The sequence below is a fragment of the Chanos chanos genome, chromosome 9 (assembly GCF_902362185.1).
Source record: "Chanos chanos chromosome 9, fChaCha1.1, whole genome shotgun sequence".
In the NCBI taxonomy this organism is placed as follows: domain Eukaryota; kingdom Metazoa; phylum Chordata; class Actinopteri; order Gonorynchiformes; family Chanidae; genus Chanos; species Chanos chanos.
Window position 1 is genome coordinate 25,204,679 of NC_044503.1, and position 14,805 is coordinate 25,219,483.

The 14,805-nt window shown below is 43.7% G+C and overlaps 1 protein-coding gene across 1 annotated transcript in view; it reads right to left on the minus strand.

The window, feature by feature from the left end:
• Positions 1-5,906: 5,906 nt before the first annotated feature.
• Positions 5,907-14,805, minus strand: part of lars2 (leucyl-tRNA synthetase 2, mitochondrial) — a 35,560-nt gene continuing 26,661 nt past the window's right edge. The window contains exons 16-21 of the mRNA XM_030784482.1: positions 14,054-14,236; positions 12,473-12,642; positions 11,205-11,282; positions 10,912-11,023; positions 8,874-9,001; positions 5,907-6,245 (exon numbers count right to left, since the gene is read on the minus strand). Of these exons, the coding sequence (XP_030640342.1) occupies positions 6,066-6,245; positions 8,874-9,001; positions 10,912-11,023; positions 11,205-11,282; positions 12,473-12,642; positions 14,054-14,236 (851 nt within the window). The 3' untranslated portion in view covers positions 5,907-6,065. The remainder of the gene's footprint in view (positions 6,246-8,873; positions 9,002-10,911; positions 11,024-11,204; positions 11,283-12,472; positions 12,643-14,053; positions 14,237-14,805) is intronic.

Consider the following 14,805-nt stretch of genomic DNA (forward strand, 5'->3'; position numbering starts at 1 on the left):
TACGTTTATGTCTTTTGTTTGTTTGTCACTGTAGTCTAGGAGGTGACAACTGACATGTTTCTATTACCCTAGACTTGTTTGCAAAAGTATCCAGGTATCAGATACGTTTCGTTAAATCGGTAAGCAATAATTGTAAACCACTTCTGGGTATTTTAAAGGTCCACGTGCCGCTGTTCTATCTGTTATGCTCACAGGATACGTCATCATACAAATCCTTACACCAGTATCTATGAACTGTAATAACATTCCATGGACGTGAGATATTTAGTATGAGGCTAAATATGTCCCAGGGAAGAAAGTAAAGGAGACAGGCCGTGCGATTGCATGCATTTGAGATGACAAGCTGATAAATAATTTAGTGTTCATTTTGCTGAAAAGATCAACACTTTTAAACAGTCTTTTGCTTGTGTACGGCCCTGGAATCTGATCATCTTAACATAGTTTTTACAGAATGGTCCCACTTATTAAAATCTTTATATATCTTATAAAGAAGGTAAACACAAAATGACATAGGCTATATACAGAACACATTGTATGTTCACAGGTTTTAAAAAAGAAAATGACAGGTTTTAATAATCATTTAATAACAGGATTCACATGAAAATGAAGACTGTACTTAAAATATGTAATTGGACCAGCTAAAAACAAAGTCCCCTTTAAACATTGTACTTCAAATTAAAGTTTTACATAGGCCTACGTCATACGGTCTTTTATCACTCTTTGATGGCAAAGTCAACAAGATTCAGCGTCATCAGGACACCGAGGACAGCTGTGCAGTGATCATGACGAGAAAGAGATTCATTGGACGAGCGGGGCAAAGGTGACGCGATGAAAGTCAGAGGCGGCAAAAGTAAAAGCAGAACTCGTGCCAAAGAAAGTACTCTAAGTACAGTTAAACTGACAATCGTTTTTGTAAATTGTAAATGAGTGACTATTTTACTCTTATTTTTTCACGAGTTTTTTTTTAGCAAGATTACTTCTACTTTAACTTTTGCCACCTCTGATGAAAGTGATGAGAGAAGAGTGTTTGCACATAAACCGAAACGTCAATATTGAAACGCAGCGCGCAGAACGGTCATAGTGCTCTGCACGTCTATCTCAATCAGCTCTAGAAAACGTTCTGTTCCAAAAAGCCTGGAACCGCTGGGACTGAAGGCACCGAGTTCTGTTTGTTGCGTATTGTAATTACAGCAGAATCTTTATAGAGCGCAACCATCTGTACAATAAGGAAACGTTCGCCACAACACAGGCCTCGTCTTTACAGCCAGTCCGTGTTTATATTTTTCCCACGCAAGTCTTCACAGCCAGAGGAACTTACATGCAGTACATTAGAGGCGGTAATTAAATTATGAGAATTTGGTGGTAGAACAAAACAGACTAACTTAATTGTATGTATACTACAAGTCACGAATAGCTAGTCATTTCATTGTTAAAATTGCAATCTGTGGCCTTTTGTTGTTAGATGTACATCGTAATTTGTTCAAGATGGCAATAAGGTAAACAAGAGATGTTAGCACAACCGCCTGTAGTAGCACAGATTCAGAGTCTCCACTTATGAAGTTATTTAGAGGCCAAGTTATCAGTCAGTTCTGCATTCACGTTAGAGCAGAAATAGCAAAGGACAACCAAAAATTATCCAATTTAATTTTGGGTTGTGCTTCATAAGCTTGTTTCTTATTAAGGAAAAAAAAATCTTCCAAAAACCACAGAGCCATGACACAATACCAGACTAATTGTATAATGGTAGGAGACGGTGAAAAGGAAAAAAAAAACAAAAAAAAAAACAAAACAAAGAATTGCCCCTGTCAAATTAAGATTTTTTTTTTCAATGTCCTGAGCCTCTTTGTGTCATTAAGTATGTACAATAGCCTCAACCCTTCTCCGCGTAACCATGGAAACCACAGACACTGAGCTACACTCATAATTAACTGTGACTGAAGGAAGACTTTTTAGTACAGCGTGGATACACAGACGTTAACCACATCTGGACATGGAGGGACCTTTTCTTTTAAGATTAAGATCTGTTTGTTTTAAATTTTTCTAGGAGACTAACTCGCTAACAGTAGTTCTGCATAGATCAGAGATAATTATTTACAGCCTTGTGCTGGATGGAGATTGAGCCAAAGGGCAAGATTTTTTTATGTAAAAAAAAAAGAAAGAAGGAAAGAAAGAAAGAAAGAAAGAATGAAAAAAGGTGAAAAATAACAGCAGCAGGCGCCTGACAAAAAAAGCCACCCAGATTGAACAAGGAAAAAAAGAGTGGAAGGTCTGCAGATGTGTTCAGTTAAGAGAAAACAGTTTAGTTCTTTGCCCCCCCCCCCCCCCCCCCCACCCACACAGAAACACACTCAGACACACACACACACACACACACACCCAGCAGCTAAGGGGAAACACAAACATATTGGGGGGGGGGGGGGGGTGCCGTGTGAGTGGGAGGGCCAGGTGGCAGATAGCGGACTCCGCGTTCCGCCGTCCGTGTGCTCCCGTTATCACCAGAGACGTGCGTGCCGTGTGAGAAAACACACTCCGCTCTCGAGCCGCGAGCCGAGCATTCCACTGGAGCAACTCTATCTTCAGAGCGAAGGGAGAGTGGAATGCCGCGGCCAGATTTTTTTTTTTTCTTTTAAAATAAATAAATAAATAAAAGCTGCGAACAGCACATCACCCTGTAAAATGAGATGAGTTTCCAATAAACCAGTCGCAAAATTAGTCAAAATCACATCACAAAACAAAGTTTCGCGGAGATTAGCGTTCCGTGTTGCCGAGATTTAACGCTCGTTGATTCTCTTTCATGAGGTCATTTTCACTCAGCCTTTTTTTTTCTATTTTACATTTGATAAATGCGATATTTGACTGATAATGAACAGTGCCATCTGAAAGGAGTCTTACATTTCATTGGTGTCAGAGAAAAACAATGCACTGAGGCCATTACTCCACGACAAACAACATCAGTGGCTTCAGGTTATGGTGAGGTGATCCAAATCATACATGTGGCCCACAGAGAATCTTACAACAGCTGAAGAGGTTACAGGAATGAAGGAGAAAAGAGCAGGTTTGTTGACGGAAGCTGTAGTTCTGATGTTGTACACCGAGTGTACTTCCCTACATTTAAATTGGTCCTGTTACGAATTACAGAGAGAATTCCTCTGGATTTGTAGCCCGTCAGAATCCTTTTGCTTAAGTCAGAGTGCTGTCCCCCCTAAGACCAAGTTTAATGTCTGACCAAGAAACTGGTCCTGCATCTAAAACTTTTTTTTTTCACCTAAAAATTCAACCGAAACCTCCTCTATCAGCAATATGAAATCCAGAAACATGTCTTTGTACACTCCTTTCTCCTCTGTGACTCTCCCTTTAAAAAAAAAAAGGCTAGATTTGAGGTGATGTCAAGAATAAGAGAAGTTAGGGAGGGGAAAATGCAGTAAGTCAAGCAGGAGATTAATGTTTGTACCTCAGATCAACACCCACATGGCCTCTTTTCTATTCCAGTCTTCATATCATCCATTATTGTAACTTCATTCACCACTATCTCTCTCCATTATCTCTTTCCCTGACATTTCTCTTTTATTTCACAATATTCCATCATTTTCTTTGCCATGTTTCTGTCTAATAGGGTTTTTTTCTTACCACTGGTGTTTGTTTCTTTTTTATCTTAGCGTTCATTAAGATATTTGACATTATCCTGACTGAAGTTGGAAATAGAACCGGAGGAACATGACTGACAGGAAAGTTATCCAATGCGGTTACTCATGTCTGCTCTGAATCATTAACATCACTCAAACGCAACAGCCCCTCCCATTACATAACATATTCTCAATGAATTAAAATAGTACAAATCAGCAATCGGTCTAGGTTAATCTATCAGCTAAGAATCCTCATGTAAAATGAAAGCCAAAGCGAATACGCCAGATTTAGAACAATCTTTGTCTTTGTGTCATTAATTTCAGTCTCAATGTTTCTTCAGGTCCGGTTTCTAAGGCAACCGTTATGCTTAGTTAGTCCCCCGGATAAACCGCTTTCTCACGCAAGGAATGAAAATCTCTGAATAAACTTACATTTTGAATTATAAGCCTTGATGTCATCCTGTCCTTATTTTTTTTAGAGCGTGTTTTAAATGAATCTGCTACATGTCTCTGCATTCTCTCAATAGCAGTCACAGTGACCAGATAACAAAACACTGACAAATGCCAACGGTTTAAAGACTCATCTGCCTTTGAGAGATCTACAGAGGTCTTTCAAGGGCCAACTTTTTAAAGGAAATTGTTACTATAACAATACAGGGACTTCTATTGAAAACAGAATTCAAAAGAATTTTTTTCAAGTGTGAGGTGTGTCAAGAAGGCCTGTTAATATATTAAACTTTGCTGGAAAGTGCTGGAATAGAGGAAAGTGATTTCAGAAACAGTTAGTCATCGTGAGATCATGTCAGATCATGTGAGCGTAACTTCGGTGAGAAAGACTTTCCGATTCGCGCGGTCATTTCGTCGGGAGAAAGCGTAGATGGAAGAGGAGGAGGATCTAACTCAGCAATTTAATATTGGTGACTCATTTTCAAATGGTCTCGCAGCGGAGCCACGAGGGATGCGGGAGGGAGATAGATTTCAGAGACGGTCGCTGTGAATTACGCGTAGTCAGTTAGAAGCTTCTAGCTGTGTTAAGAAGACTATTCATGTACAATGGAGACACTGTCTAACTCTGCTGTCGCCAGGGCCTCGATACTCAAGAGACAACCATCCATCAACATCTGAGATAAAAAAAAAAAATTACAAAAGAACAGCCTGGTTTTCTTTGTTAAATTTCTCTTGGGAGCAAAAAAAAAAAAAAAAATTAAAAGGGGGGGGGGGCGGGGGGGGGGGATCATTTGTTGACATATTTGGTGGAGCCAGGCAATACGCATGTATAGAGTCACGGGGATTTTTTTTTCTTTTGCTATTTAGCGCTGAGCTAAGCTGAGCTGGCGTCAGTGCCGGTCATATCATTTGGAATGGGTATTGAGGCGAGTGTGTGTGTGTGTGTGTGTGTGTGCGTGGGGGGGGGCCGGGGGGTTGAATAATTCCGATGTTGCAATGCGATGACTAAGGCCGCTGGCTCTGTCAGCAGTAGAACAGAATTGCTGATGGGCCTTCTCCACAGCTCACAGACAGTAACACAATGACACTCACCGAAGCCAGACAGATTTGGACGTTCTGTTAAACACTGGGTTAGGGCAGGACATGCTGAGGTCCTCTTATCTGTGTTTGGAGAACAGGGAGGGGAACGGAGGTTGATTGAGACAGCCTGTGGCCCAAGCCTGCCTTACGCTGTCTGTTAAATCGGGTTCAGTCGTTCAGAGTCGGCCCGTGTCGGGACCTGCTCCGGCCCGGGCGAAAGACGCGAGGCCTGGCTGGCTCTTATCGGCATTACGAGAGATAGGAGGGACGCAAAAGCTCTCCGAGAGCACGGCAAGCTCGCTTTCTTCCCATTTTTAGGAAACAGGGATCGGCTCGTACATGCCTGGCTTTGGAAGGGAGCCAGCAAATCAAACCAAACACCTCTGCTGCTGTGCCAAAGCAGGAGAGCTTAGGAGTGGCTGAGGACAACAGCCAAAATTACACCCCCCCCTCTTCCCGGACCACAGGCTGGGGGTGACAATAGCAAACAGCAGGGAAGGTGATAAACATGTCATTCTGGGAAATAAAAAAAAAAAAATATGTGAGGCACTGCAAATGAGTTATCTGTCATCACCATGGACACAGATAGATTTCCTATTCATTTAACAGTAAACAATAAAGAGTTTCTCGTCGTGTTTGGTTTATGAGCTGTGAACTGAGAAATGACCTCCTGTATCAACAGTTTATTTTCCTTTAACAGGACATTTTTTTTTGTATATAAAAATAGCCAAAATACAACACTTTTCTTTTTTCTTTTCACTCAAAGTGAGAACACGTCTACCACTTCGTCCATACGCCATCGCTGACTCTGGCCAATAACAGCAAACACTTTCAGGTCTGTGTCCGAGTCTTACGCTGTTGACAGCAAAAGTGCACCAATCAGGCTTCAAAAGAGGCACAGATACCCCGCCCACTTCAGTCCTCCACTAGGAAGTTGATGAGGGCAGTCCTTGGGGAGAGGATGGCTTTCTTTATGACCCGGTTACCAAGGAGACTGTCGCCGAGCGGGCTCGCTAGCACCAGCTCTCGGACTTTCTCCGTGTCCTGAGCCACCTGCCGAGGAACTGTCACCGTCCCGCACGTCTTGTTATTAATCTGAGAGAAAAAAGGAGGAGAGAGTGAGAGAGATGTCAGAACATAATGCAGAGGGATTATAAAGAGGAGGAGATGTAAGAGAGGTTCAAATGTAATCTGAAGAGATTAAAGTATAACTTTGCTTAAACCAGAGACAAGTGGTAACATGTGAGTGACAAAAGCCAAAACAGCTAACTGGAATTTCTGAATGAAACCATAACGTTCAAAACATTCATTTGAGCAGGTAAGGAAAAAAAAAAGAACAGGCCACAGTGTCAGTGAGATTAACCACACTGTCTCCTCATTCTCTATGATGAAGCTGTTTTTCCTGTCTTTTTTTTAGATGTGGATTTCTTTCTTAAACCTGGACACATTTCAGCTCTGAATCATCGGTGGAGAAAGAGGGTTGGGAATTAATGATGTTTTGTCTCTTACGAGGCGTCCTCCTAGTTTCTTCTCCTCAGTGTGTCAGCCAGTGTGTGTGTGTCTGTGTCTGGTTTTGGATGTGATGAAACTGACTACTGATATCATCTGGCTTCGTTTGTGTGTGTGTGTGTGTGTGTGTGTGTGTGTGCACTGGAATGTACTGCATCCAGAAAGCGGTGGTGCACTGTGGGAGATGTTTTACCCTGTCATTACAGGCCCCATGGGACCCAACCCTTTAGCGCTGGGCTGGGAATTCCCAAAAAAAAAAAAAAAAAAAACCCAAACGCGGCACACCCATGCCCAATCAGCACCAAACCTTACCCGTGCAGGTGCCAGAACCAATCAAGACAAAGTGTGGGGGGGGGCAGGGACATGGCGGGCATGGGTGGTGGTAGAGGGGGGGGTGTCTACAAAACGTGATGAATAATGTAACAGAGAGGAAAAACGTAGATGAAAGCTTTGATATTCTAGATCCCTTACCACAAATCTTTCAGTGGCAATCTCACACACAGCATGGGTTTGTTTTTTTTTTCTCCTTTCTGTAAAGCGGAGAAAACACGGGAGAAAGCCAAGACCACTTAAAAGCCAGCGCAGCAGCTCCTTTAAGATCCCAGTGAAAGAGAAAAATGAAGGACAGAAGTCTGCTGAACATAACGGAGCGCGTTTCCCTCTCTTCGCTTCCTAAACGCCGGAGAGGAGCGCCAGTGGTGCGGCCGTGACGCTCTTCTCTGGGGAGAGGAGAGGAAAGGAAAAACACGGCCTTGGCTTTTATATGTCTCCCCACTTTATAAATGATGGGTGTTTACATGTCGTGTTACGTAAAGAATGTAGGACAGACTCTTCTCTGTGTGTGTGTGTGTGTGTTTGTTCTATGCAAAGCTTTCTTGCATGCGTAGACGAATACATAGGTTAATATGTGCAGATATTTCACTGTGGGAGTGCTCATATACTGCATGTACGTGCACATATAATGTGTGTGTGTGTGTGTGTGTGTGTGTGTGTGTGTGTGAGAGAGAGAGAGAGAAACAGATCAAGAGAGCGTGTGAACAAAAGGGTCTGTGTGTACGTGTGCATGTATGTCACAGAAAGAGAGAGAGATCATGTGTATGTATGTGTGTATGTGTGCATGTATGAACCAGAAAGAGAGAGAGATCATGTGTCTATATGTGTATGTGTGTGTGTGTTTATGTGTGTGTGTGGGTGTGTGTGTGGATGTGTGTGTGTACTAAGGTGAGGAGGTCACGTTTAAGAAGACTCTGGTCTCGTCTCCACCAGCGGGGACTCTCTGAAAGACTTTGATCTCCGTGCAACTGAGTCACTGACCCCGCCCTCCACAGCTGGACTCTGCCGTCTTATTAGCCCAGCTATTCAGGACCCATCGTCCTTACCAACTCACTGCTTTCACTCTCTCTCTCTGTCTCTCTCTCTCTCTCTGTTGTATGACGACATGCTTAGAGACAGAATCCCAGCCTGAGGAATTCAATGGGCTCCTGCTGGGTTTCAAGACAGTCTTTAATTGTGGTTAACTCATCGTCACAGCTCAAAGGCCCAGCCCTTGATCCATATACACCCAGCCCTTGATACTCAATCTCACACACAGACACACACACAAGATCACGCAGATTAATTACAGACATGCCTGTGAAGGAACAGGGCCTCATTAGCGAAGAAGACTCTCGTTCTCCGCATACCAGTGCTCTCGACCGGGAAAGCACACACACACACACACACACACACACACACACTCCTCGCAACCAAACTGCCAAGCCTCCGAAGCCACGACGCAAAGCTCTGTGAACTAAACAACGCTCACAGATGTTGTGAAGACGTTGCAGGAACGTTGTTGCTACGTGTTAGCAATGCTGGTTGTATCAAAAACAGGTGGAAGTGCACACTAAACCCATTCTGCAGGGCACTTGTTTGAAATATAAATACCACACAGATTCCTAAGATACTGAGTGCACAGCAGTCATATTAGACCAGCGCCTTTCAGTGAATCACACAACGTGCCATGAAAAAACGAACGCTTGGATTTCATCACTCTCTTCTTAAGGGTAAAGTTTTCAACAGTGAATCCTGAGGTGTGAAAATTATAGTCTGTGAATGCGTTTGTCCTTTGTGGTGTGGGCTAAGTATCTGTATTATAACAGTGGTATTTAGATATCTGTGTGTGTGTGTGTATGTGTGCGTGTGTGTGTGTGTGTGTGTGCGTGCGCGCCTCACCCGTACAGACACCTCCAGGGTGTCGGGGATCTGTAGGTATTCTGGGTCGACCCTGGGCCAGGGCTGCTGGAGCACACCACCCTCTCCATGGAGTAGAGGACTAACAGGGTTTCTCACCTGAGACAGACCTTATGTGGTAGAGAGACAGAGATAAAGAGAGTGATAGAGAAAAAGGTAAAGAGAGAGAGAGAGAGAGAGAGAGAGAGAGAGAGAGAAAATGGGAGAGAAAGACAGACAGAAAGAAAAGAAAAGGGGGGAAAGATGGAAAGAAATGTGGAAGCAAAGTTGGGAGGATATGAGAGAGAAAGGGAGAGAGAGAGAGAGGGAGAGAGAGAAAAATATGAATCATTATTTCCCAGAGGAAAAAGCCAAAGCATATATACAGTCTAGTGGAGCAGCAGTGCAGTCCTCCAACCCAGAGAGGGTCTAAACATCCACCCCATGAGCTGCTCTCTCTCTGGGGGGCCTGCAAAATTAGCAGCCCCACTGTCAGTGCCTGACCTACACAAGGCCTCCAGGAAGGATGTGTGTTTCCTCCACTTCTTTGTGCTGGTGTGTGCGTGTGTATGTGGAAAAGTGTGAGAGTGCATATGTACATAAAGCAAGGGGGGGTGAGAGAGAGAAAGAAAGAGAGAGAGAGAGAGAGATTAGGAGTTTAGAGGAGGTGTTGCCAACACATTTTTCCTGGACCACAAACCACACACACGCACACACGCGCACACGAACACGCACACACACACACACACACACACGCGCGCGCGCGCACACGCACACACGCACACACGCACACGCACAAGTACACTTCAATTGTTTTTGTTCTTAAACTTGGCCCTCTAATAACCCCTTTCCCCGCTAATCCTCTGATGATGTGTACACAAGCGTGCATACACGCATCCTGTCCTTACTCGTTTTTCACAGTCCTTTTGACTTTTTATCGGTCTGAGGATGTACCCATTTCAGAGCACAGTCACTGACCCCTGCACGGACAGTGTGTTTTTACCCCGGGTCAGACAATAGCTGGATGTGATGCAAAATAAGACTACAACACACATCTCTGCTTCCTCTAATCTAATCCACACGTACATTTAATCTCAGTTTATGCTCATTCTTCATCCAAATCCATTTGTATTAACAACTATTGTAATTAGGACTCACCTACTTGCTGCTGTACTGGTTAATGCAAGTGGCCGGTTAGAACGGATTGAATTGAGAGCAAACCCTTTTACATTAGAGCTGAGCTAACTCTGTGAGAACAAGAGCAACAAGCAAGGTCAGGGTCACATCATCTGTTTTAGTTCATCCAGTAACACAGTGGAAGACTGGAAATGTGATAGTGGCAGAGAAACTGAAAGAAAAAGGGAGACATTGTGGATCTGCAGTACTGAACAATGACTGTCATGGTTATGTCACTTGGGCGTTGTAACAACCTTTGGTCTGGGACCAGAGGGACCATCAACGCGACACAGACACACACACAGAGACAAACACACACCCATCTGAGGTAATTCTTCTCAGCAGAGTTATGAAAACACCACCTCCCATCTCATTTTCTCTCTCATCAACCCTTCAATCATTCTCTTTTTACTGTCTCCAACTTCAGTTATGTTTGCACTGTTCAGGGCGGTACAGTAAGAAAACGACTCGACCATGTTTGTTAGGAAAAAAAATGAGCGCTTCCCTTACATGAGCTACATCAACAAAAATTGGTTTAAGATTTTTTTGGAGAACAGAGAGCACTGTTCAATTCTATTCTGTTCAACGCTTGTTCGCTTTCTCTTTAGGTTCAGTTAAACGTCATATTCCTGCATTCGGGAGCTTTAACAGTAAACACGCGGTCGATCGAGGTCCGACAGTTGGAAAAAAAGAAACGAAGGGAAAAAAACAAACAAAAAAAAAGGACAGCCACATCATTCCCTCCTTATCATTGAACACCTCTCCTATGTTACAGTACGGTGCAAACTCAACCATTTGTACCAGCTCTCTGTGCTCTGTAAGCTTGTTGATGACACGGTGTTTCTCTCAGGAGAAAAGAACCCACCTGCCCAGAGTTCAGAGGCCAGATGGGGAGCCATGGGAGCAGTCATTACACACAGACAGGCCAGGGCCTCCTCAAACTCCACACTGTGCAGCGCCACACGAGAGGAGGCATGCTGTGGAGACACACACACACACACACACACACACACACACACACACACACACAGTGAATTCATGACCATCACCACTATGTAACATGTCCCTGTAAAAAGGTGTAAAGGCTGTGGTTGATCCACTCTGGGCTGTGTGTCTGTGTGTGTGAGTGAGACTGGGGTCTGAGCACAGGACACTCACAGACAGGGTGTTGGTGAGGCCCATAAGGCGAGAGATCGCTGCGTTCAACAGAAAATCCTCCGTGAAGTGAGCAGTGACCTAAGAGGAGAGCGAAATAATAGCATCAAAATCTAGATCACAAGCCACGGTCAACTTTTTTTGTTCTTTTTCTTTCTCTTTCTCAATGTCTGTCACTCTCTCCTTCATCCTTTATCTCTCTGTGTCGGATGACTGGACTTACACGCCGCGAATCCATTCTCACATTCGTAGAGACACTTTATTCATGAGGGTAAAAAAATGAAAAGAAGAAAAAAAAAAAAGAAAAGGAAAAACTGCATGGATGGATGGAGAAGTGAAAAATAAGTTCCCATAATTCCACTGTCATTGTGGTCGTCTGTGAGTGAAGCTGCTCTTTTGATGAAAAGAACGCGGTGCATGCGAGCGTTCCGCAGCTAAGCCCGCCAGGAACGCGGGAGGTCTGGAGGAAAGAGGGGACATGGCCATGACAGTGAGTTTTTTTCCACCCTGCAGATCAAAGCCAGACTGGGGCCCGCGGGGCTTTAGTCTGCCTCCGTACGGAGCCTGGACCCTGGAGGATGCAAATCAATTTTTGGGCTCCTGCCGCCAGCGCTCAGGCTATTTATAACGCCACAAAGATTTAGCGTCACCTCTGCAGGGCTCAATGCTCGTGTCCCACGCCGGCGTTATTATTCGCGGCTCTGATCGGGTCACGCCACGGTATGGAAAATGGAGAGAGATTATCACCTCTCTGCTTGTTATGTAATAAAAAAAAAAACATCATGTTTTAACACGTGAACTCGCCACCTCTCCAAGTGACATCTCAGTTAAAACCGGCCGTTTGCCCAGGCTTTGTCTTTCTCTGAAGGTTATACTGAGTTAAAGATGAAGTAGTATATGCAGATGACAGTGGAAAAATCTTTGAAGTAAGATATAAACAATAAATCATAAATAAAAAGCTTTCTGTAATTTAAAAACATCTAAAAAAAAATCATCACAGTATTTGAATTATGATTCTTAGTGACACCTATTGGTCACAGGAGGTACTACAAGCACATTGAGTTGGCATGAAGATAAACACATGGAAAACAAAACACATTTTTAATACTTCAGAGATATAAACATGCTCCAGATACTTAGGCTGCTATTATTACTCCTGATATCAATTCACCATAAAAGGACACAAGCACAAATCTGTTTAAACATACTGGTTAGAGACAGCGTAAGCGGTTTATCAGTTGGGGACAGGGGACAGTAATCAGAGGCCAGACCTGTGCTATGGCGTAGTTTTTGTTCTCCCAGATCTTGCGAGCCTCTGTTCGCTCTTTCTTATTGAGGACAGAAGGGTTGGGCTCTTCTTTCCCCTGACGAACCTCCCGAAGTTTGGTCACCAGCCCCCAGAGACGAGACTGCCAGCGCAGCACCCCGGGCAGGGCGTCCGCTGGATGTGCGTAAGACACACACACACACACACACACACACACACACACACACACACACACATACGGACACACGGACACAGACCGATACATACACACATAAAGCAGTGAGACATAGTTCACATCTTGTTTGTAAAACACAACAGAAAAAGATTCACAGTACATAAATTTCACCATTGAACTCTTGTTGATTTTAGCATATACACACCACCAGATGAGGAATGCTGAGAAAAAAAAAACTGTAAGACTGGTAGACTGGTTAAACTTATAACTAAACACCGCTTTAAGGTCTCATTTCTTACGGCTATCTAAAAATCCTATGACAGCTCACAAACTTATTTGAAAGAAATATTACTAACTGCTATCACATTAACTTTGAGTTTCTACTAACTAACAGTGTAATGGCTCTGAAACCAAGACCGAAACTGTGATACAAACATCCACGGTCTCGTGTGGCCATTCTGGGAGACGGATACACAGGGCATTCGGTTCAGCGCGCATTGTGGTCCCAGTGAATACAGTCTAGCTTTAACCGCGCATATTACGTGCCTAACTTCTTTATGCTCTGATGGTCAGTTGATCAAAACCGTAGCAAATAAAGTGCTCCTTGACAAGATACAGTGTGCAATCTCTTCTACATTTCTGGGTGCGGAACTAAAATTAAAAACTCAGTTTCCTCTCTGATTCCATTACGGAGCCGCAACTTGGCGACTTAATTAGCACATGTTCAGTGACGCAGCGTCGTCAGTATGGCGACCGCAAAACCAGAGCCTGAGGACCCTCCCATATCCTTCAGGTCTCCTGTTTGGGAACATTTCGGTTTTCCAGTGAACTGCAGTAGCAATGGGCAAATACAAGTGGATGAGACGAAAGCTGCATGCTGGCATTGTTTAGCCGAAATCGGGTAAGTGGCTGGCAGTGCCTCGAGATGGCATCATCCAAACGTGAATATCACAAGTAAGAGGAAAAAACAGTGGAGTGGAAACTGGAAATTATGGCCAGTTCACCACTGTTTACAAGTTTGTATAAGTTTTTTAAATAAATTCAGGATAAATGAAAAAAAAAAAATCCATGTTTCGCATTCCTTTTTTTCACCATACCGAAAACGTACCCGAACCGTGACTTCAAAACCAAGGTACGTACCGGACCGTGACCTTTGCGTACTGTTACACCCCTACTACTAACACATAACATATTTCATTTAACATTTGCTTGATTCAAAGAAAGCGACAAGTCCACATAAAGTTCTCGACTAAAGTTACATTTCACAGTATACAGGGTGAAACTCATCTGGACTCTGGCCCTCAGAGACCAAACCCAAGCGTCTGTGTTTAATGAGTATACAGTGAGAGGAAAGATGAGATGTGATACTGGGGTGATTTTTGGGGCAGAAGACAGCGGCGCTCCGCTCACTTTTGACGTCCCACAGGATATCCTGTTCGGGCGGAGCAGCGTAGAGGATGTAGAGGCGAACGGTATCGATTCCGTACTGCTGCACCACCTCCTGAGGGTCTAGACCGTTATGTTTGGATTTACTCATCTTCTCCCAGGTCACCTGCAGTCTACGGCCACTGTCCCGCTCCACGGGCTCTGGACCTGACACACACACACACACACACACACACACACACACAGGGTGATGAGCAGTGAGAGAGGGACAAGAGAGGAAGAAAAACAGAGGGAAAATGAGAAAGAAAAGGTGAGAGCAAGAGGGGAAAGAAAGAAAGAGAGAAAGACAGAAAACTTACAGGCATCAGTCTATTAGCTGACAAAATAACAAAATAATGACTAGCGACTAGCAAACAAAGGCAACAGAAAAGTTATATTCAGCAGAAACTGAAATATGAGACTCATTTGATTATTTGTGCTCCTCGCATTGAGCTGACGTCACCTTTATTCAGTTCTGAAGGGAAAACCATTTCAGGTTAAACTCATCATTAAACATATACTACGTTATTCGAGGCATCACTGGTACCACAGTCTGAAAAAGGGTTTGAGACACACAGCTGTAAGGACCTCTTTAAAAAAAACCCCAAAAAAATAAAAAAAGGAAGAGTGTGTAGAGAGGGGATTCCGTTTATCTCAACCAGCTGTGTTTACACACAAACACACACACACACACACACACACATCATCTGTGTGCTGGCTGTGAGATGAGACGTTAA